Source organism: Nicotiana sylvestris, chromosome 6, assembly GCF_000393655.2.
Source record: "Nicotiana sylvestris chromosome 6, ASM39365v2, whole genome shotgun sequence".
Taxonomy (NCBI): domain Eukaryota; kingdom Viridiplantae; phylum Streptophyta; class Magnoliopsida; order Solanales; family Solanaceae; genus Nicotiana; species Nicotiana sylvestris.
Genome location: NC_091062.1, coordinates 146,292,677 through 146,317,261, shown reverse-complemented (window position 1 = coordinate 146,317,261; position 24,585 = coordinate 146,292,677). Strand labels below are relative to the sequence as shown.

The 24,585-nt window shown below is 38.0% G+C and overlaps 1 protein-coding gene across 1 annotated transcript; it reads right to left on the bottom strand.

The window, feature by feature from the left end:
- Positions 1-19,933: 19,933 nt before the first annotated feature.
- On the bottom strand, positions 19,934-20,575 carry LOC138871433 (uncharacterized). The gene has a single exon (XM_070149313.1). The coding sequence runs from the start codon at positions 20,573-20,575 to the stop codon at positions 19,934-19,936; it is 642 nt and encodes a 213-aa protein (XP_070005414.1).
- Between the last annotated feature and the right edge of the window lie 4,010 nt (positions 20,576-24,585).

The following is a 24,585-nucleotide window of genomic DNA, read 5'->3' as shown; positions in this document are numbered from 1 at the left end:
ATGTGCAATCCGGGGTTTCAAACCCTCAGAACATCATTTACAATCATTACTCACCTCGAACCGGTCAAATCTCTAGCTCGCGACGCCTTTGCCCCTCGAATTGGCCTCCACTCGCGTCGAATCTATCCAAAATCAGTACAAAGACGTCAAAATATGCTAAGGGAACGAAGCCCAAGCGAAAACAATCAAATAATACCAAAAATCTCGAAAATGGCCAAACCCGACCCCTGGTCCCACATCTCAAAACTCGATAAAAATCACATCACCGGAATCCTTATCCACTCACAAGTCTATACATATCAAGAATACAGAAATTGGAGTCCAAATGACCCCTCAAACCCTCATTTAAAATCTCTTAATCTCAAGCCCTAATTTCTCAATTTTAGGCTTAGATTTCATGATTTATTAGGTAGATTTCACAATAGAATCGGGTTTTAAGTCCAAAATTCTTACCTCCAAATATTTTCCCTTGAATCCCTCTTCTATCTCCTTCAAAAAGCTCCAAAAACAACCAACTATGGAGGAAATAAACCCCACATTCGCGGACAAGACGACCTTTTGACCGCGTTCGCGAAGCACAATTTAACTTTGACCAAATTTCCTCTTACGCGATCGCGACCAGACCCTCGCGAATGCAATGCTTTACCCAGAAGAACCTTCGCGAACGCGTTCCATCCATCGCGAATGCGATGAGTTAATTCCCCTAAAGCTCAGCTGCTCTATCCTTCTATGCGAACGCGACACCACAACTGCGAACGTGATGCACAATCTCGTAGCCCTTCGCGAACGCATAGCCTGCCTCGCGAACGTGAAGGCTAAATTTCCACCTTCCTCCACTAACTCTTAGTGAATGCGAGAGTCCACTCACGGACGCGAAGAGTAAAATACCTGCAACTGCTGAAGACCAAAATCTGCAACTTTCTTCAACTTCAAATGATCCATTCAACCCTCTGAAACTCACCCGAGGCCCCTGGGCCCTCAACGAAAGACACCAACATACCCCAAAACCTCATTCAAACTTGTTCCAACCTTCGTAACTCCCAAAACAACATCAAAACACCAAAATTACATTGGATTCAAGCCTAAGAATTCCAAAAATTTCTAAATTCCGCTTTTGATCAAAAACCCGACCAAACCACGTCCGAATGACCTGAAATTTTGCACACTCATCCCAAATCACACAACGGAACTATTGCAACTCTCGGAATTTCATTCCGACCCCTTTATCAAAATCTCTCCTACCAACCAGAAATTGTCAAAATTCATTCCGATCACGCTCCTAAGTCACAAATCACCTCCTGAAGCTAACCGAACCATCATAACTCACATCCGAGCCCTCTAACACATAAGTCAACATCCAATTGACTTTTCCAACTTAAACTCACTCTAGAGAGACTAAGTATCTCAAACCTTACCAAATCCTTTCCGAACGCGATCCGACCAACCCAATACCACATAACACAGATAAACAAGGCATAAGGAAGCAGAAAATAGGGAAAACGGAGTGGTAACTCATGAGACGACTGGCCGGGTCATCACATCCTCCCCAACTTAAAAAAACGTTCGTCCTCGAATGAGTCAAGAAACATACCTGAAGCCTCAAAGAGGTGAGGATATCTGATCTGCATCTCCCGCTCGGTCTCCCAGGTAGCCTCCTCCACGGGCCGACCTCTCCACTGCACTTTCACTGAAGCTATGTCCTTTGACCCCAGCTTTCGAACCTGATGACCCAAAATAGCTACTGGCTCCACATCATAGGTTAGATCATCATCCAACTGAACCGTGTTGAAATCCAGAACATGAGACGGATCCCCAATATACTTCCAGCGCATAGATACATGAAATACTCGATGCACACTCGACAAGTTGGGTGGCAAAGCAAGCTCATAAGCCACCTCCCCAATCCTCTGAAGCACCTCAAAAGGCCCAATGAATCGAGGACTCAATTTCCCTTTCTTCCCAAATATCATAACACCCTTCAAGGGCGAAACTTTCAACAGAACCTTTTCACTAACCACGTAGGACACATCCCGAACCTTCCTGTCAGCATAACTCTTTTGTCTTGACTGCACTGTAAGAAGCCTCTCCTGAATCATCTTTACCTTTTCTAAAGCATCCTGTACCAAGTCTGTCCCCAATAACCTAGCCTCACCGGGCTCGAACCAACCAACTGGAGATCTACATCGCCTCCTATACAAAGCCTCATATGGAGCCATCTGAATACTCGACTAGTAGCTGTTGTTATAAGCAAACTCTGCAAGCGGTAAAAACTGATCCCACGACCCTCTGAAATCAATGACACAAGCACGCAACATGTTCTCCAATATCTTAATAGTGCGCTCGGACTGCCCGTCCGTCTGAGGGTGAAAAGTTGTGCTCAACTCAACCTGAGTACCTAACTCTCGCTGCACAGACCTCCAAAACTGCGATGTAAACTGAGTGCCCCTATCTGAAATGATGGAAACTGGGACACCATGCAAACAAACAATCTCCCGGATATAGATCTGTGCCAACCGCTATGAAGAATAGGTAGTACACACAGGAATGAAGTGCACGGACTTGGTCAGCCGATCCACAATCACCCAAATAGCATCAAACTTTCTCAAAGTCCGTGGAAGTCCAACAACATAGTCCATAGTGATCCTCTCCCACTTCCACTCGGGAATATCTATCCGCTGAAGCAAGCCACCTGGTCTCTGATGCTCATATTTCACCTGTTGACAATTGAGACATCGAGCTACAAATCTCACAATGTCTTTCTTCATTCTCCTCCACCAATAGTGCTACCTCAAATCCTGGTACATCTTTGCGGCACCTGAATGAATGGAATACCGCGAGCTATGGGCCTCCTCCAGAATTAACTATCGAAGCCCATCCACATTGGGCACACAAATCCTGCCCTGCATCCTCAACACCCCTATCATCACCAATGGTCACATCTATGGCATCATCGTGCTAAACTCTATCCTTAAGGACAAGCAAATGCGGATCATCATACTGGCACTCTCTGATGCGATCATATAAGGAAGATCGAGAAACCACATAAGCCAATACCCGACTGGGCTCCAAAATATCTAACCTCACGAACCGATTGGCCAAGGCCTGAACATCAACTGCAAGAGGTCTCTCCCCAACTGGAATATATGCCAAACTCCCCATACTCACCGTCTTTCGGCTCAAGGCATCGGCCACCACATTGGCCTTTCCCGGATGGTACAATATGGTGATATCATAGTCCTTAAGCAACTTCAACCACCTCCGCTGCCTCAAATTGAGATCCTTCTGTTTGAACAAGTGTTGAAGGCTACGATGATCAGTAAACACCTCACAAGACACACCATACAAGTAATATCTCCAAATCTTCAACGCGTGAACTATGATAGCCAACTCCAAATCATGAACTGGGTAGTTCTTCTCATAGGGCTTCAACTGACGAGAAGCATAAACAATAATTGTAGCCTCCTGCATCAATACATAACCAATTCCAACTCTCAAAGCATCACAATACATGGTATATGAACCTGAAGCTGATGGCAAAAGTAACACTAGAGCTGTGGTCAAAGCTGTCTTGAGCTTCTGAAAGCTCTCCTCACACTCGTCCGACCATACAAATGAAGCACCCTTCTGAGTCAACTTGATCAAGGGCGATGCGATAGATGAGAATCCCTGAACAAACCGGCGATAATAGCCTGCCAAACCAAGAAAGCTCTGAATCTTTGTGGCTGAGGATAGTCTGGGCCAACTCTGAACTGCCTCTATCTTCTTTGGATCAACCTGAATACCCTCGCTAGACACCACGTGCTCCAAGAAAGCCACTGAAATGAGCCAAAACTCACACTTGGAGAATTTTGCATAAAGCTTCTCCTCTCTCAATCTCTGCAACACAACTCTCAAATGCTCCGCGTGCTCCTCCTGGCTACGCGAATATACCAGAATATCATCAATGAAGACTATAATGAATGAGTCAAGATAAGGCCGAAAAACACTGTTCATCAAATGCATGAACGCTACTGGGGTATTGGTCAGACCAAAAGACATCACCAAGAACTCATAATGACCATATCGGATCCTGAAAGCTGTCTTAAGAATATCCGAGTCCCTGATCTTCAACTGGTTATAACCTGAACGGAGATCAATCTTGGAGAACACTCTCGCTCCCTGAAGTTGGTCGAATAAATCATCAATGCGAGGCAAAGGATACTTGTTCTTAATTTTTACCTTGTTTAATTGCCTATAATCAATACATATCCTCATAGTGCCATCCTTCTTTTTCATAAATAGAACCGATGCACCCCAAGGTGACACACTAGGCCGAATGAACCCTTTATCAAGGAGTTCCTAAAGATGCTCCTATAATTCCTTCAACTCCGTAGGTGCCATACGATAAGGTGAAATAGAAATGGGATGAGTGCCCGGCACCAGGTCAATACCAAAATCAATATCCCTGTCTAGTGGCATGCCCGACAGGTCTACAGGAAACACATCGGGAAAATTCCTCACAACTAGAACAAAATCAATACTAGGAGTCTCAGCACCGACATCCCTCAAGAAGGCTAGATACGAAAGACAACCCTTCCCAACCATACACTGGGATTTCAAGAATGAGATCACTCTACTAGGAATATAATCAGTCACACCTCGCCACTTGATCTATGGCACACCCGGTATAACTAATATGACTGTCTTAGCATGAAAGTCCAGAATGGCACGACACGGAGATAGCCAATCCATGCCCAAAATGACATCAAAATCCACCATACACAATAATAAAAGATCCACACGAATCTCCAGACCCCCAATAGTCACCACACATGACCGATACATACGGTCTACAATAATAGTATCGCCCACTAGGGTAGATACATGAATATGTGAAGCAAGAAACTCATGGGGCGTACCCAAATAACGAGCAAAGTATGATGACACATAAGAAAAAGTAGAACCGAGATCAAATAATACAGAGGCATCTCTGTGGTAGACTGAAACAATACCTGTAATAACGACAGTTGAAGCAATAACATCGGGTCTTCTTGGAAGTGCATAGAAACGGGCCTTACCGCTACCAGATCGACCTCTCCCTCTAGTGAGACCCCTAGCTAACTGACCTCCACCCCTAGCTAGCTGGGTGGGTGGTGATGAAGTAACTAGCGCTGAAGCCGATGACTGACCCCTCTGCTTAGATGAACTCGGAAGACAATGAGGGCACTACCTCCACATATGACCCATCTCACCATACTCATAACAACTCCCAGGTGCTGGAGAAGGGGACTGAAGGGAACCCCTCGCACCAGAGTGACTAGCATATGCACCCGGCATAGAAGAGCCCTGGACTTATGGAGCACGGGATGAACTCTAAGCTGGAAGGGCACTAAGTGATGACTATCCCTGATAAGAACTGTGAGAACCATGACCCGAGGATGCCCCACAATAACTTGGGTGAGCTGGCTGAGCATGCCTGAATGGATGACCTCTACCGTGCTGAAACTGACCTCTCCGAGGAGTACCACTGTAACTACCAGATCCTCGAGGCCTCTTGGCCTACCTCTCCTCTCGCTCCTAGCGACGAACAGACTCAATCTCACGGGCAATATCCACAACTTTCTCAAAAGTAGCACCAACCACCCTCTCCCTAGTCATGAGAATACGAAGCAGATAAGTGAGGCCATCAACAAACCTTGTAATCCTCTCTCTATCTATCGGAACCATCCAAATAGCATGACGAGATAACTCAGAGAACCTCATCTCATACTGCGTCACAATCATCTCTCCCTGACGCAACCACTCAAACTCTCTACGCAGCTCCTCTCTTGAAAGAAAATACAAAAGAAGAATAAAATGTAGTAACGTCCCCCTTGAAAGATCTTTTTTTTCTTTTTAAATTTATAATTTGTCTACTGGTCTTTCTCGAGTAAAAGCAAATACAAGAAATATCGATTAATGTCACGCAAAGAGTACGTAAATATACCATTAATCGGTATAGATTTAATTGCAAAGATAATTATCCAGATAAGACATTGGCCTACCTACAAGGAAGTGGAAATACTATTGATTCTCTTGAGGTTGGGGATAAGGCTTACGAAGATATTAAATTGGTATTCATTTATGTCACGACCCAAACCCGGACCCGGTTGTGATGGCACCTCTCGTGAAGATAAGGCCAGCCGACACTTCCCCTTTTTTCAATTATTAACAGTTAAGCATTAAGAAACAGTCGAAACATGATAAAATAAGCCAAAGTAGCAGATAATGTCATAAATACGCGGAAAAACAACCCAACACCACCCGATACCGAGGTGTCACTAGTAATGAGCATCTATAAAACCTAATACAAGTCTAAAAAGTCTACAAACTATTACAAATGTCTGATATGAGATAGAAATGATAAAGAGGGAGAGACACGGGACTACGGACGTCAAGCAGCTTCCTCGTGGACTCCGATATCTGCCGTGAGTTCTCAACTCGCACTGGTAGGATCCACAATGCCTGAATCTGCACATAGGGGTGCAGGGAGTAAAGTGAGTACTCCAACTCAGTGAGTAACAAATGTGAATAAAGGTTGAAAGCAAGAAAACACGTAAGGCACAGGGCATTCTATAATAAAGTAGTAAAACCATTTAAAAACAGTAAACTAATTAAAAGATAAGTAAAATCCTTTTTCAACAAGTAAACAGATAGTTGACAGAAAATTAAGGAAAAATAAACACGTAAAGGTTCTCCCCTCGGGCACTGTATCAACAAAACTGCCCCTCGGGCAACATCTCAAAACAATACCAACCCATCGGGCTCAATCTCACATCACAATGGATACCCGCGCTCACTCGGGGTGTGCAGACTTCTGGAGGGGCCCCTTACGGCCCAAGCACATTATCAAGCCACCTCGTGGCGTACATATCTCAAGCCCTCGGCCTCATAATCAACATCAAATGTTTCCTCACAACATAGGCCTGTTGCACCCCCTTTTCTCTCATGGAATCGGGTTTGTGAAATTTGGAGGGACAACTCCTTCCTTTTGGGAACTGAGTTTGAATTTGAAGAGTCTCCACATAATGATTGGGGTGCATTAAGACACCAAAAGAATTTCATTTGAACAACCAGAGATTGGGTAAGGGCTTGAAATTATTTCAAGGGGAAGGTGTTAGGCACCCCTCAGAATCCACTAGTATGGTTCCCGGCCAGATAATTATTGTGAGTTTAGGGTACAATTAACATATAGACAAATAAAGCTCCAATTGGAGGGGATTTCACATATAAGGATTTGAAAATAGACAAAGTTTAAAAGAGCAATTTGAGGAAGCGGATTCTAGAATGAAAATGTTAAAGAAATAAGAATAAAGGAAAGGGGGGTCCTAGGTTTACTAAAAATATGGATCACCCCACACAACGTCCGGTAATCACTCCTCAATGAGGGTCTACATGTGACGTTATCGCATGGTCATCATATCCATATCTACCCTTCCCTCCCCGTTAAGGTATTTAAAGCGCGGGTTGGTCTCGTTTATTTATTGCATGTTATTACCCGTCCCAATTCTATCAGCCCCGGAGGCATTTAGGACTACTAATCCTAAAAGGGAGGGATATTGGGCTTATTTGTAGTTTCAAAGGTAAAAACTCTAAGGCGACATACAAAACACATATTGCAAGTTGGGGAAAACACATAACAAGCAGAGGCTCAGATATACCTCCTTGAACAAAGAAGCACGTAATCAGCATGACTTACACATACTGTTTAGGTCTGATTATTATAGATGAAGAAGGGCGGTTACTGAGGCGGTTTTAGTTTATTACATAACTCAGATAAGAAATCCGAATCAAGCTTGTCTGCTGGCTGTAATTATTAACAGAAGCGTATTCAGTTTATGATTATTACCCTAAGGCTTGACTAAGCGTTGGACAAGGATCCTATAGGCATAATATCTACTGGATTCAGAAAAGCAATGAAATAGTAGGGTCTGAAACATACTGGTTAAACTCGCTAAATAAGGGTAATCAGATTGTTAAAAGAGAGGCAAGTCTTAATGAATTGGTTACAAGTTCTGCAACTGACAGTACCCGTTATTACCAATTTTGGCTCTATACGTGAAGCGACTCAGATTCGATTAGGAGTTCCTATAGGCATGCTTTCTACGCGTTGTTGATTTTGAACCTTGCAGACATGGTGTAAAATGCAGAAAAACCTTATTGGCATAGTATCTAAATGCATAAGACTGGTTTTAATCCTACAAACATGGTATCTAGTTTGCAGAATTTTGCTTAAGGCCTCTGCGCATGGTATCTAGGTGTAATTGAATACGCAGAATTGAACAATCCTATAGGCATGACTTCTACATGTATTTGAATATGCAGAATTCAAAATACCTATAGACACGATTTCTATATGAGAATTGGATATGCAGAATTCAGAATGACCTATAGGCATGTTGTCTATATGCGTTCGAGTATGCAGAACTCGAAATACCTATAGACATGGTATCTATGTGAGATTTGGACATGCAGAATTCAAAATGACCTATAGGCATGATTTCTATAAGCATTTGAATATGCAGAATTCAAAGTACCTATAGACATGGTATCTATATGAGATTGGGATATGCGGAATTCAAAATGACCTATAGGCATGATTTCTATATGCATTTGAATATGCAGAATTCAAGATACCTATAGACATGGTATCTACCGTTTGCATACACAGTTACCCACCTTTTTCCACTAACCATCCCCAAGTGTTTATTACAAATTATTACAGCCCGGAATAAATAAAATTACATCAGAAACTATAAGGAAAAATACAACCAGAGGAAGCCTGATTCTTGACTTCCTCTATGAGTTATGAGGTAGACTAACTCAAAGAGACCATGATCCAAAGCCTTTCTCCCATCTGAGTGTGTAAAAAGCCTCAATGGGACTTCGGGCAATGCTCACACCCAAATTGCATTATCAGAATGGGGGTCAGTGCAGTGTGGAAGGGCCAGCCTTCAAGTGTCCAAGTTCAGAGGGAGCTCAATGGGTCCCAAGGCAAGGCTCACAAGAGGGGGGCAGAACTTAAAGGCTAAGAGAGAGTGCAATGTAGAAACAGAACTTGAAAAACTATGGGAGTAAAGGAAAAGGGAAAGGGGTGCTACAGAAATAATAACTTCACACAAAAGGGATTCAGGGGTTGGGAACTGATTGCAGAGGGCCATTGTGCCTGGGCATTAATTGATTCTGGGCATACACAACAATAGGGAATGATGTTATGCCAACAGAATATACAACATACAATGGTAGCATGAGGTTACGATCCCAGGGGGATCAAGTTTGAGTCATAGACAACAATATTTTAATGTTGTCATGCCTCAAACAACCATCATTGTCAAACATACTTAGAATACACAATAGAGGCAGAACAGGAAGAAGGAGGATGCTAAATAAGTATTGAACTAAACACAAGTAGTAGGCAGACAGGAGGAAAAAATGTTAAACAAACACATTGTTGTGGTGCTAAATCTTAATTAGAACATACCAGTTCAAAGAAAGCAAATAGATAGAGAAGCAGGCAACATGATTTGCAAACAGGCCACAAGTAAGAGAGAATACTTTTAAATGTGAGTATGAGTTCAGAAAATTACCAGTGTTGGTGTGTTAATGAAAGAACATGATATTTATAGTTCGAAAACAGGCAGAAAATAAGGCAAGAAAATAACTATGTACCAATTAAAAATCAATCAGTATAAGAACTCCTTTTAATTAGGGAGTTTACACTTAAACGGTAATGGACAGAAATCATTTAAGGAAAAAAGATCAAGTAATCATCTTGTGCAAAGTAGGCAATTAGGGGTAAGTACATAGGGGTTTAGTTAAAGGGAGAATCTTTGAAATATACGGTTAACCAAATAAGATAAGAAACACAATAAATCAATCAGTACATAGTAAATCAAGGAGTCAGAGATTCGAAATTACTGGTTCATGAATGAACAAATAAACCAAATCAGAAATAGGGGAATTGAAAGGCAAAGGAAAGTTTTCAAATCAACCCAAGAAACAGGGAAATTAGTGAAACAAGGAAAGAATCAATCAAACTTATACAAGGAGGTCTTAAATTAGCCCAAAATCGAAAGCCATTTTAGAGGGTAATAAAACATATAAAAGAGTACATAAGTATCAGGCATGCAAGGCTGAATTTAGGACAAAGGAAATAGTCACATGACAATCACATAGGTCGATTTCACCAACTTAGTAATAGAGAAAGAGGAAAGTATCAGAAACATGCAAAAAGGTCAAGTAGAAAGACCTTATAGAGTTTAGCAGGAAGTCAGAGTCATATAAAGAAACAAGAGATTCAGACGAGCACATTCAAACAGATGAAGCAGCTTTCAGAAGTCAAATAGGTCCAAAGAGATTAAGGCTGTGAAACTAATCAGACTCGGCAAAGATGAACAAGTAAATCACATAGTAAATAGTTTTAGCACTCGGGTGAACCCCAAATTTTAGGGTTTTTGCCATCAATCGAGTGCAGAGATGAAAGAAAAGTAGTTAAGGCAAAAGATACTAACGAAATAAGTCCAGAAATCTCAAAAAGGAATTGAGACTTTTAACATGCACTTTCCAGTAGAGGAACCACATACGAAACACCGTAAAAGAACAACATAAGAAACCAGTAGAAGAACAACATAAGAAACACAATAGAAGAACAACATAAGAAACACAGTAGACATGTTAAAAAAAATCAGAAAAGCTTAACAAAATCCTAGATCGGAAAAGATAAAGGTTTTGAAGGCAGAGTTTTGAAAGAAATCTCGAGAAAACGCTTAAAAAGTTTAGAGAAGATACAGATCTACGACAAATCTAAAATAATCAAAAGAACCTCGAAGGTTAGGGTTTCAGAAGAACCCAGATGGTGAGAAAGGCTTGGAAAGTCATTGATCTAAGCAGGAGAAGTCGAAATCAGGCTTGAATAGCCATGGCTGGCCGGAGCAAAGTCGGAGACAGCCAAAGAAATCGAATCAAACAAAGTCTGGACCAAGCTTCTTCAAGGTCTAGTCTGGAAATCATGATAATAGAGTATGTAGGAGTCATAGGAGGCAAATACAGGCCATCAACGGCTTTGGAAGCCATCTATTTGGCCGATTTTAGGTGGTGACTGAAGGTGGCGGCTAGGGTTTCTGAGAGATTGAGAGAGAATTGGGAGATGGGGGAATTCAAGGGTGGCTACAGGTGCAAATGACTAGGGTTTGGGGGGTAGGTGGGGATTAATTTAGGAAAGATTAAATGGTGGTCGTTGATCATTTTGATCAATGACCTAAATTGAATGGGGATCCGAGCGGGTTATTTAAATGGGTTGTGGGTTGGGTAGACTAGGATTTGGGTCAGGGTAATTGGGCTATTAGGTTGGGTTTAATTGGGGTGCCAAATCCGGCCAGAATTGAAATGAAATGGGCTAACATTTAAATAGCCACTTTTCCCTTGTTTAATTTTATAACAAATAGTAAAATAATTTCTGAAAATAAATTAAAGGTACTAAAATGATTAATAATACATAATCATCAAATTAAAAATACTGAAGTTAATTTTTTAAATATAAATACAATTAAATCTTAAAAGAGGCCAATATTGCAATTATATGCAATTTAGCTTTAAAAATGCCAAATAAATTTGTAAAAACATGCGAAAATTATGTTAGCTATATTTTAGAATAAATATGTGAATCCAATAAATGAATTACCAAAATTATAATTTTGGGAATAATTATTGGGTTTTTCTTGATAAGATAGGGCGATAAATTGATTTAAAAATCCTTAAAAATTAAAAGAAAAAATATTAAAACCTTGGGACATACTTATATATACATATACATGCTATTTAGAAAGTATTTTGCATATTAAAAATATACGGGAAAAAATTGGGTATCAACAAGGCCCTCGGCCTTACTCAGTCAAAAATCCTCACAAGCCACTCAGACAATAGTAAAATAGTGTTTCTTAGCCCAAACATCATTTAAAAATATCATTTAAGTATTAAAACTGATTAAACATGGCTGAGTACAAAAAACAGTAAAAAATAACATGACTGAGTTCAAGTATAAAGTCAAAACAGTGAGAAAATACCAGTAAAAATTCCCAAAGGGTTCAAATAGTTGGCACAAGGCTCAAATATGGCATTCAGCCCAAATAATGATGATAGCAAATAGATTTCAGTCAAATACGCGGTAAAATCATCAGTCAGGACGGACCAAGTCACAATCCCCATAGTGCACGACCCCACGCTCGTCATCAAGCGTGTGCCTCACCTCAATATAGCACTACGATGTGCAATCTGGGGTTTCAAATCCTCGGAACATCATTTACAATCATTACTCACCTCGAACCGGTCAAATCTCTAGCTCGCGACGCCTTTGCCCCTCGAATCGGCCTCCACTCGCATAGAATCTATCCAAAATCAGAACGAGGACGTCAAATATGCTAAGGGAACGAAGCCCAAGCGAAAACAATCAAATAATACCAAAAATCTCGAAATTGGCCAAATCCGACTCCCGGGCCCACGTCTCGAAACTCGATAAAAATTACATTACCAGAATCTTTATCCTCCCACGAGTCTATACATATCAAGAACACCGAAATTAGAGTCCAAATAGCCCCTCAAATCCTCATTTAAAGTCTCTTAATCTCAAGCCCTAATTTCTCAATTTTAGGCTTAGATTCCATGATTTATTAGGTAGATTTCACAATAGAATCGAGTTTTAAGTCCAAAATTCTTACCTCCAAATGTTTCCCCTTGAATCCCTCTTCAATCTCCTTCAAAAAGCTCCAAAACGACCAACTATGGAGGAAATAAACTCCATATTCGCGGACAAGACGACTTTTTAAACTTTCTACCTAGGCTTGAAAATCGTTCTTCGCGAACGCGGTCAACGCCTCACGTTCGCGAAGCACAATTTAACTTTGACCAAATTTCCTCTAACGCGATCGCGACCAGACCCTCGCGAACGCGATGCTTTACCCAGGCGAACCTTCGCGAACGCGATGAGTTAATTCCCCTGAAGCTCTACTGCTCTATCCTTCTATGTGAACGCGACACCACAACTGCGAACGCGATGCACAATCTCGTAGCCCTTTGCGAATGCATAGCCTGCCTCGCGAACGCGAAGGCTAAATTTCCACCTTCCTCCGCTGACTCTTCGCGAACACGAGGGTCCACTCGCGAACGCGAAGAGTAAAATACCTGCAACTGCTGAAGACCAAAATCTGCAACTTTCTTCAACTTCAAATGATCCGTTCAACCCTGCGAAACTCACCCGAGGCCCCCGGGACCTCAACCAAAGGGACCAACATACCCCAAAATCTCATTCAAATTTGTTCCAACCCTCGGAACTCCCAAACCAACATCAAAACACCAAAATTACATTGGATTCAAGCCTAAGAATTCCAAAAACTTCTAAATTTCGCTTTTGATTAAAAACTCAACCCAACCACGTCCGAATGACCTGAAATTTTGCACACTCATCCCAAATCACACAACGGAACTACTGCAACTCTCGGAATTCCATTCCGACCTCTTTATCAAAATCTCGCCTACCAACCGGAAATCGCCAAAATATCAACTTCGCCAATTCAAGCCTAAATCTACTACGAACCTTCAAAATTCATTCCGATCACGCTCCTAAGTCACAAATCACCCCCCGAAGCTAACCGAACCATTGGAACTCACATCCGAGCCCTCTAACACATAAGTCAACATCCGGTTGACTTTTCCAACTTAAAATCACTCTAGAGAGACTAAGTATCCCAAACCTTACCAAATCCTTTCCGAACTCGTTCCGACCAACCCGATACCACATAACACGGATAAACAAGACATAAGGAAGTAGAAAATAGGGAAAACGAAATGGTGACTCATGAAACGACTGACCGAATCGTCACAATTTATTTGAAAACAAATTACTCCGTACTATCTAGATGAGACATCGGCAGTCAAATTTCATAAGGGGGTAATTCAAAATAGCTGAAAGTTCAAAATAGCCCCCACAGAGAGAAACGGAAAAAGTAGAGACAGATAACAATCAGCACTAGGTGGGGGTATTCCCTAATCCCCTGACACCTATATTTTTATTTCATTTTTTGTCCATAAGCATTTGGATAATAGGATATGATCTGTAAATTTGATAAGTAACACAATTCATTGCACTATGCTATTAGTCCATTTAAACCTAAAAGAAGACTCTATTTGGCATTTAATGTGTTTTTGGTCAAAAGTTGGACAAGTAGCATTTATCAATATATATACACGAGAAATCAAATTGCAGTACCTAAACTATTAATCATCTTAAGACATGGCTCAAACACAATGTAGAAAGGATGGTCCACAAGGTACTTTCGTTTTCGGTGATTGTTTCTCCTTATAAACAAATCGAAGCTACTTACCAAAACATCCCAAATCAAAAAGGGTTAATTAGAACTTGAGAACTGAATTTAGAGAAACAAAAATAGCAAAGGGGTGTGTAGGGAGGGAAATAAAAGATGGATAAAGAGGGACAAACGTCAAAAGATAGAAGCAATTGTCTAATTCATTGATAGCTTCTCGCACAGTGTCCCTCCAAGGGGGACCATCCGCTCTTCCTTTCCAGAACTCCAATTACCGCCTGGTTTTCTTTCTTCTCTGTGTGCGTCAAGCAATCTCAATTGGTTCGTATAGATTTATTTATCTACTTCTCTTTTTCTTTTTCTTTTTTTAATCTTTTTTAGAAGTTACATACTTAAGATGTTGGTATATTTTTAACAGCGTGGAAATTTTTAGGAAAATCGTACAACTCGACTTAAAATGGACAATATCATATTTTGAAAAGTTTCTTTGAGCTGCCTCATGCAATAGGTAGATTGGAGACGCTCGCTCACAAGAAAAAGTTAGCTCTAGGCGTGGCCATGAAATGTTTGGTCGTGTGTGTGACACATACTGCATTTTGAAAATAATCGTGTTGATAGGTCACGTAGAACTTAATTCATGATAAAAATTATTAGGTATACGAACAAAGTCTCATATTGATAGTTGAAAAGATCGAAAGTTACATACTATATAAGATGTAGAATACTCTAAATAAAGTAAGATCTTTTGGAAAAAAATCATACAAATTTGATGCAAAAGGAATAATATTAGAGTCAAGGACTAATTATAGCCTAGATAATGGGCCACATGAACCCATAGTTTTTGGAAAAAATGACACTGTATTTCCCCTCTCAAAATAATAGCCCGAAAAATGTATATTTTTTTGTATATATATACATTTTGTATGTTATATACTACAATTATACAAATTTTATACATTTTTTCGGTTACCGAATATAAATAATTTTGGCGCGATCTAAAAGTGATGATACCCCTAGTTTTTCCATCAAACTAGATAGTTTATGTACATATTTTTTTAGAATTGATTTAATATTATTGGCCGACCTATGCTTCAAAAAGGTTAAATGATGCATTTGGTTAAATATTGAATTATTTACCCAATGAAATAGGTATCCGTTCCCACTTAATACTTTTTTCTTTTTCTAGTAGTGCACTCATATTCTAAATATTGTAGATACAACATGCTAAAAATATATTTGAGCCCACTTAGCGCAATAATTTTTTTCTTCTGTATTTGGGTCTGATTTCTATCTAGTTACTGAAATTAATAGACAATTTCTAGATCATGAACTCTAGAATTCAGAGGAAGAAGATGAAGAACGTCTAGAAGAAGGCTAGAGAGAAGTTAGAGAGAGAATGGGTGGAGAAGATAATGAAATTATATTCTTTCATTGATTGAAATAACCGTGTAATTACAATATTTATACTTAGGTAATTAACTGATAATCTGACTTAACTAATTGAACTCTTAACTAACTAATGGACATCTTACTACCGGTAATTAGGAAGATTGAAAAGACTAAAATGCCCTTACACTTTAACACTTATGTTACCTCTTTCTCAACACTCCCCCTCAAGCTAGGAGGTGAGAAAATATTTAGAACTCCTAGCTTGGACATTAGGTGTTCATGTTGAAATCTAGTGAGACCTTTAGTAAGAATGTCTGTAGGCTGATCTTTGCTAGGAATGTACTTTGTTACTATCAACCCTTTTATTATTCTTTCTCTTATAAAATGACAATCTATTTCGATATACTTGGTTCTCTCATGGTATATAGGATTAACTGCAATCTGAATAGCAGCTTTACTATCACTGTATACTTCAATAGGTAAGGTTACTTCAATGCCAATTTCTTTCATGAGACCTTGTAGCCAAATGAGTTCAGCTAATGTGGCTGCAATGCTTCTGTATTCAGCCTCTGCAGAACTCCTAAATACTGTTGTTTGTTTCTTTGATTTCCAGGCTACTAATGAGTCTCCTATCTTGATTAAGTACCTTGTTACTGACTTTCTGAAAATTGGACATGCTGCCCAGTCTGCATCACAGTAGGTAGTAATATTGTTGTTGTTTGAACTAGATAATAAAATCCCTCTTCCAGGTTGGTTCTTGATATATTTGACAATCCTCATAGCTGCTTCCATATGTGATTTTTTGGGCTGTTGTAAGAATTGATTAAGTGTTTGAACACTGAAGGAAATATCAGGCCTGGTTATTGTTAGATAAAGCAGTCTACCTATCAATCTCTGATATGAGTTAATATCAGCAGGAGGATCATTTGTTAACTAGTTTTTACAGTGATCATCATATTCTCTGGTTGTCAGTTTAGCATTAGTGTCTAGAGGAGTAGCAATACTAGCAGCACTCAATCCAAGTTCTGATATAAGCTCCAGAGTGTATTTCCTTTGGTGCATTAGTATCCCTTGTTTAGGTCTTGCAAACTAAATACTTAAGAAATACTTTAGCTCACCCAGGTCCTTCATTTTAAACACTTGATGCAAACTGTTTTTTGTTTCTTCAATCAATTTCAAACTATCATCTATTATCAACATATCATCAACATATAGCAAGACCATAGTAGTACCCTCAGAAGTTTTTTTCATAAATAAAGAGTGATCAAATTGACTTTATTTAAAGCCAGATTTTATTAGTGCTTCAGTTAACTTTGCATTCCATTGTCTTGGGGCTTGTTTTAAACCATACAAGGATTTGATGAGCCTGCATACTTTCTCCTCTGTCTCTTAAATCCTTGTAGAATCTCCATGTAGATTTTATCATATAAATCTCCTTGAAAAAATGCATTATACACATCCATCTGGTGTATATGCCATTTTTCTTTTGCTGCAATTGCAAGAACTATTCTAACAGTCTTTATTTTAATTACTAGGGAAAAGGTTTCTTGATAATCAATTCCCTCTTTTTGACTGTATCCCTTTGCTACTAATCTAGCTTTAAATCTCTCAATTTCACCTGAAACCTTATACTTCAATTTATAAATCCACTTACACCCTATTGGTGTTTTTCCTTCAGGTAGAGAAACTATGTCCCATGTATGATTATTCTGTAATGCATCAATTTCTGTTTTCATTGCTTCTATCCATCTAGGATCTTTTATTGCTTTTGCATAAGTTGTAGGCTTAGTAACACTTGAGGAGGTAGCAATGAAATCTCTGTATGATGAAGACAAACCTTCATAACTAATGTAGTTTGATATAGAATATGGAACTTCTTGATGAACATTGAGTGATACAAAGTCACTTAACCATATAGGTGGTCTTTTTTTCCCTATCAGATCTTCTATGTCCAGTCTGAACTACTGGATTTGTGTTCTGTATAGGTCCTGTAGTTGATATTTCAAGTCTTTCAGAGTCTCTATTTTGAGGTTCTTGATATAAACTATCTATGACTTGATTCTCGCTAGAATTACCTTGTATAGGTTCAGGAATATGATCAAGTTCTGTTTTCACAATATTATTTAGAGGTTGAACTACTGTCTGATTATGTACTTGTATATAATCAGGTATTGAAAACTGAAAATCTTGTAACTGAGGATTTGAAGTTGAGAATATAGGAGCTGAACAGTCTTCTTTCCTTTTGAAAGGGAAGACATCTTCTCTGAAGATTACATCTCTAATAAAAGGGAATTCTCTGAAGACTACATCTCTATTAACAAAGAATACCCTATCCTGTAAGTCATACAATAGATATCTTTTTTGAGTCTTTACATATCCCATGTGAACTGCAGTTTTGGTTCTTGAGGATAGCTTGTCATGTTGATGAACTATCTTTGTATAACATAGACAACCTAACACTCTTAAGTGAGTATAAGAAGGTGATTTCTGATATAGTTTTTCATAGGGAGTCTTATTGTTGATGACAACACTTGGAAGTCTGTTTATGAGGTAAATAACAGCAGTTACACAGTGACCCCAAAATCTTATAGGTATTTCAGCTTAGAATCAAATTGCCCCGGTGACCTCTAAAATGTGCATGTGCTTCCTTTCAGCAACTCCATTTTGTTGAGGAGTTTAAGCATATGAAGTTTGATGAACAATCCCAAATTTCTTAAACATTTCACTGCATACTGATTTTATAAACTCAGTACCATTATCAGTTCTAACAATTCTAACAATTTTGTCAAACTGAGTTTTAATTAGGACCACAAACTGTTGTAACAAAACACACACTTCTGACTTTTGTTTAAGCAAAAACACCCAAGTCATTCTTGAAAAATCATCCACTACAGCTAAGAAGTACTTATTACCATCATATATAGGAGTCTTGTATAGTCCCCATAGATCCATATGTACTAGATCAAACTTGCTTATAGATTTAATGCTACTGATAGGAAATGGTAATCTTGACTATTTAGCACAAGGACAAACTATACATCGCTTTACAGTATCAACTATAAGATCAGTTTTGCTGTGAAGTAACTTTTTAAGAACTGTGGATGAAGCATGACCAAACCTCTTGTTCCAAAGATCCACTTCCTTTGTTGTAGTTGAATTACTCTGGTCACTTTCCTTTATTCCAGCAGTTACTGCTAAAGATGTTCCAACCACTTATCTTTCTAGTATATAGAGTCTATGATCCTCCCTACCAATCGCCCTCACCTTCCCACTAAAGAGTTCCTGAAACACACAGAAATCAGGAAAGAAAGCTGTTGAGCAATGCAATTCCTTTGTCAGTTTAGATAATGATAACAAATTAAATTTAAATGATGGAACATAAAACACATTAGTAATTGTGTTTCCTTCTGATATGGTGCTAGCACCAGTGTGCGTCACATAGGAAATGTCTCCATTTGGCATGAATATTTTCTTTGGTTTTTCAGACTGAACTACAGTAGACTCATTTAGCATATTCAAAGTAGCCACCATATGGTTTGTGGCTCCTGTATCTATTATCCACTCTTGGAGACTATTGGAAACTATCAGAGCACAACTAATACCTGTTGTGTTGACTGCAGGAGTTGAAATTGTGCTTGAAGACTGACTAGTTCTAGACTTGTTAAGAAGTTGAAGTATTTGATCATATTGCTCTCTTGAGAATGTTCACCCTGTCATCTGATTCAATTGACTGAAATTGAGTTCATTCACAGGCCCTTTGTGCTCAGATCCTTGATTTATATTCATATTAACACTCTGTAAAGAACCTCTTGCATCATTACAACCACTATATGTCAGTTGCACCATATTGTCAGTCATGACATTGTAGGCAGCATTGGTTCCTACTCCCACTTTATTTTTTGGTCTATAATCAGGTGGATAGCCCACTATTTTGTAGCAATTTTCTTTGCTATGCCCCTTGAGTTTACAAAAATCACACTGAACGTTGTAGTTTTTCTTAAATCTTTGATTTCCTGAGGACCTTGAATACATTACTACATCAAAACTTCCTGACATCATTGCAGGATTGGCACCTAAAATTCTTGTGGAATTTGTTATTGACTTTTAACTTTCATCACTAATTATCATAGCATAAGCTTGATTAACCGTAGGTACTGGACTCCTCATTAGAATCTGTCTTCTAGTCTGGGCATACGAGTCATTAAGTCGCATTAGAAACTGATACAACTTAAGTTTTGAAGATATACCACAAACTCCTTAGATTTAGGGCAATCACAACCTGGTGCAGGCACCAAGGCTTCAAACTCTTCCCATATATCCTTAAGTTTTGAGAAGTATACTGAAATAGATGTAGTTGCTTGACACAATGTTGCAATTTCTTTATGCAGATTAAAAAACCTTAAATAATCTACCTTATTAAACCTCTTAGATAAATCTTCCCAAACTACTTGGGCACAAAAAGCATACATAATCCCTCCGAGAAGATTTTTAGACATAGAATTCATAATCCACGAGACTACAATTGCATTTACTCTCTCCCGGTGATTCCATAGAATTTCTAGAAATGTTTTTTTCTTACATGAACCATCAATTAGTCCTAATTTATTTCTTCCTAGTAAAGCAACAAGCATAGATCGATTCCAGATTGAGTAGTTCTCAATACCTATGAATTGAAATGAGATGATTTGAATACCGCTCACATCGGCTGGAGACAAGAACAGAGGATGATTATAGTCGACTCCAACTGGTTGATTTCCAGTTCCAATAGATGAATTTCCAACTCCAGAGTTCAATTTATCCCTTGCATGTTGTTGAGATCCAGATCCACGACCTGAACCTTGTTCGTTTTCCATTTACAAGAATTCACAAGATTTTTTGAATTGTTTTTCTGTAAACGAGAAAGATCGATAACACGAGCTAGAATTTCAAGCTCTACCTCTCTGATACCATGAAATTAATAGACAATTTCTAGATCATGAACTCTAGAATTCAGAGGAAGAAGATGAAGAACGTCTAGAAGAAGGCTAGAGAGAAGTTAGAGAGAGAATGAGTGGAGAAGATAATGAAATCATATTCTTTCATTGAATGAAATAACCGTGTAATTATAATATTTATAGTTAGGTAATTAACTGATAATCTGACTTAACTAATTGAACTCTTAACTAACTAATGGACATCTAACTACCGGTAATTAGGAAGACTAAAAAGACTAAAATGCCCTTACACTTTAACACTTATGTTACCCCTTTCTCAACAGTTACATAAACTAGAAACTAGGATCAGAGCATAAGTTCTTTCTGAACTTGTTCGGAATTTTCTGCTATAAATTTACATTTTACTAGTGATTTAGTACTTTTCTGAACTTGTTTAGAGTGTTTTACTGTCACCTTTAAAGATCACGTAACTTAGAGAATGTATTCGCTCTACTAAATGTGTGAGAAACAAGAAAAACAAGTTATAATTTGTTATGAATAAAGCCCAATCCAATGTCACACAAGGAGCTATTGGGCTGAAAAGAGTTATTGGGCCGAGAACAAGTAATATGGATGGGTTAATTTGGGACCCAGGATGAATAGTGGGTGTAATAACGGTTATATTAAAAGGGTTAGTGGTCTGTGATTTTTGGTTTACGCCTATTATGAAGAAGAAAATGCATGTTCCTCTCATCTCTTTGCTCTTAGTCTAAGCTTCTCATCTCCCTTCTTCTATCTGTATGTCTTCTCCTATATCCATAACTTTCTATATTCAGTATTTCCATTGTTATCCTATAATTTGCGTGTTAGTTCGGCTACTAGCAATTGTATTAGAGTTTCGATTATTATCAATATACACTGAGATTCCAGTATTCGTTACATAATTTTAATAATTGCGTTCTTTTAAAAATACTTTTCTTACTAATTTCTCGTTCTTTTTTTTAATCGTATTCTTTTTCCTCTTACTTGTCTATTAATTTTGTATATGCAGTTTTTTTTATTTTTGATTTACTTCACTTTTTTCTTAAAGACTATCAATGATCTTTGTTGGATAGGTAAGAAAAACTCTTATCTGTTCTTTTTCAAAGACAGTAGACACAGTTTTTTTTTTCCTTTTTAAGATAATAAGAACCTTGTCTTTTAGTAACTTCTAATAACCATCCAAGAAAAGCTACTTTTAATTCAAACTAGTATTCGTATCCGCGCGTTGTGCGGAGAATAATAAATATAATTTTTCATAAGAAAATATAACATGAAAATACGGTAGATACAAAGGAGTATGGAAATGTTATTATTTTTGAAACATGTAAGTGTAATTGATATTCCTACAATGAAGTCATAAGGACACACAATAAAGAAACATACAATTATTTCATGAAGTCCAATAATATTCTTTATAGCCTCGACAAAGCAAGCCATGTATACCAGCTAAAGTGCCACAAATAAAGGTTTTTAATACCCTGAAAATTCAGAAAGACGACAAAGCCAGTCTTTCAAGAAAAAATCAGACTCATACAGGAAAATAATTATTTCCCACTTGCACAACCTTGACATCCATAATGTACATACTTTATTACAACAACTTTCCTAAGGTGCGTGGGACACGATATGCACAAGTAGTTACAAAATTGTGATCCCGAGGTTGTATGCAGTGCAAGCAGCAGAGATGCTCATATCCAGACTGCATGTCAAAATACAGGAAATAGGAAAGAATTGAATATAAGAAACAAACAGATTTTGTAAGTTGTGAAGGATGTTGGAATCAAACACCTTCTTCAACCTTTCAATTAGGTTTCGATCTGCATAATGTTGTTCCAAATAGACCTCATATGCTCTTTTAGATATTTCATTCCTTCCATATTAAAGGTAAAACATATTTGCCCCTATGATGTGCAATCGTGAATATGAGCCAGAATGCTTCACACTTTCTTTTACCATCATTAGGGTCATTGCAAATTTTCAAAACCCAAAAAATAGAAGTTAAGGTCTGAAAATTTTAATCAACAATGTAAGATAAAAAATATTATTCAGTTTCACCTTGCATCAAATTACTCACCTTCTCTCATTCAAACATCCAACTCATGTAGGATAGGCTCAATCAACTACCAACCCTCGGGTATTTATATGTTTTTTCTTGACCCTAGGTATTTTTCAGCTGCAAATTAAAAAAAAAATTATTTCATGCGCAAGAAGATGAACAGAGTAGTAACAGTTCTCATATCCACTACATGCACATAAATATAATTTTATAAATAAGTTAAGATTTTATAGTCAGTAACCAGCACCTTCTGGGTTTCTATTACTACAAAAGTACATATTTTGTACGTAAGCATTTGAATGTTTCCATCAAGGATAGAGTTTTATCCTGAAATATCTATGGTTCTTTTGAATCCAGACTGCCCTATAATTATAAAAAGGAGTGATATTGGTAGGCTTTCTCTGGCTCTTCTTAAACCTCCGTCCCTGCTACCTGCTTAAACCTGATTAAGGGGGATGGTATAATAAGATGTAATTATTTATACAACTCTAGAATTATGATCAGTAATTTCAACAACTTATAAAGTTACCAATAACAGTATCTTCTTAACTACTCATAAGAGGAAAAGAATATAGAACCATAAAAGAGATATTGCTGTTATAGAAATGCAACATCCACACCCTTCACCGAATAAAGAAAATGACATAAGTAATTGCATAGTTACCTTGCCATAATACTCTTTTCTAGATTGAACATCTGGAGCATTATAAGGCGGAGTATAAGCAGTTGATTTTGGCCTTGAATACAATAGGGTCGACAATAATTGCAGGAGGAAAACTATGACTACCTTATTCTTTCGTAGTGTAGAAATATAAATATATACAAATCAGTAGAATAACATCAAACTTTGAGTATCCAATATCATATATCCTCAAGTGTGGAGCTACTCTTTCATCAAGAAGGGTATTCGGCAACTTACTAATTTTTACTATCGGTATAGTACAGGGAGATAAAAGTGCCTAAAAGGGGAAAGATTGTAGTTCCCACATAACTTAGTATGTAGCTTGAAATGACAACAAAATCAAACCAAATGATAGAAGCATTGCACATAGGGAACCAATGATTTGAAAAACATAAAAATTGTGGCCTTTTATAATCATAGAATTGTGACAAAAGGCCCCAAATACCATTTCAATATCCTTCATAATAGTAGTATATGAGAAAAGTGATTATTGACAAAATAAAAAATAAATATACTTCATATTCACTGAAGCTTTCTGCATTGGAAATGCACCTAACATGTTTTTGCCAACTGCATATTCAATAACAATGACAAGATAAATGAGAGTTAATATCACCTGTATCGCACAAAGCAAAAGAATAATAGTTAGGCAAACAAATTGTTAGCTTTTTCTTGCCATTATCAAAACAAACCAACTTAAATACAATAGTGTGAGCACGTGATTTTTGTTTTTGCGCGACAGTCGCTCCAAGAGAATAAAAATTGGTCCTGCTGTACAATTTTGGATTTCTGTACGGCACTTTGTTGATTTATTTGCGACTTTGGCCCATTTTTATTTATTTACTTTATTAAAACAAAATTCAAAAAAATAAATGTGTACGTGTCATGCATAATCTGAACCGCAACATAGAAAGGCATAAACAGGCCCCTTTGTCCGTAATTTTGTTTTGTTTGATTTTACCTGTTTTGAAATATCTTTAGTGTGTGTGCAAATAATTGTATTGAGTGTGTATTTAATTTTAATTTGATTTTTTGGCTTAGTTTTGTTTTTAAAATAAATAAGAAAAGAAATAAAAAAAAAGGGCCCTTTCTTCTTCCGGATTGGGCCAATTTATTAAATAAATTGGCCCAAAACAAACTCAGCCCAAACCCGGTCCAGACCAGCTGGCC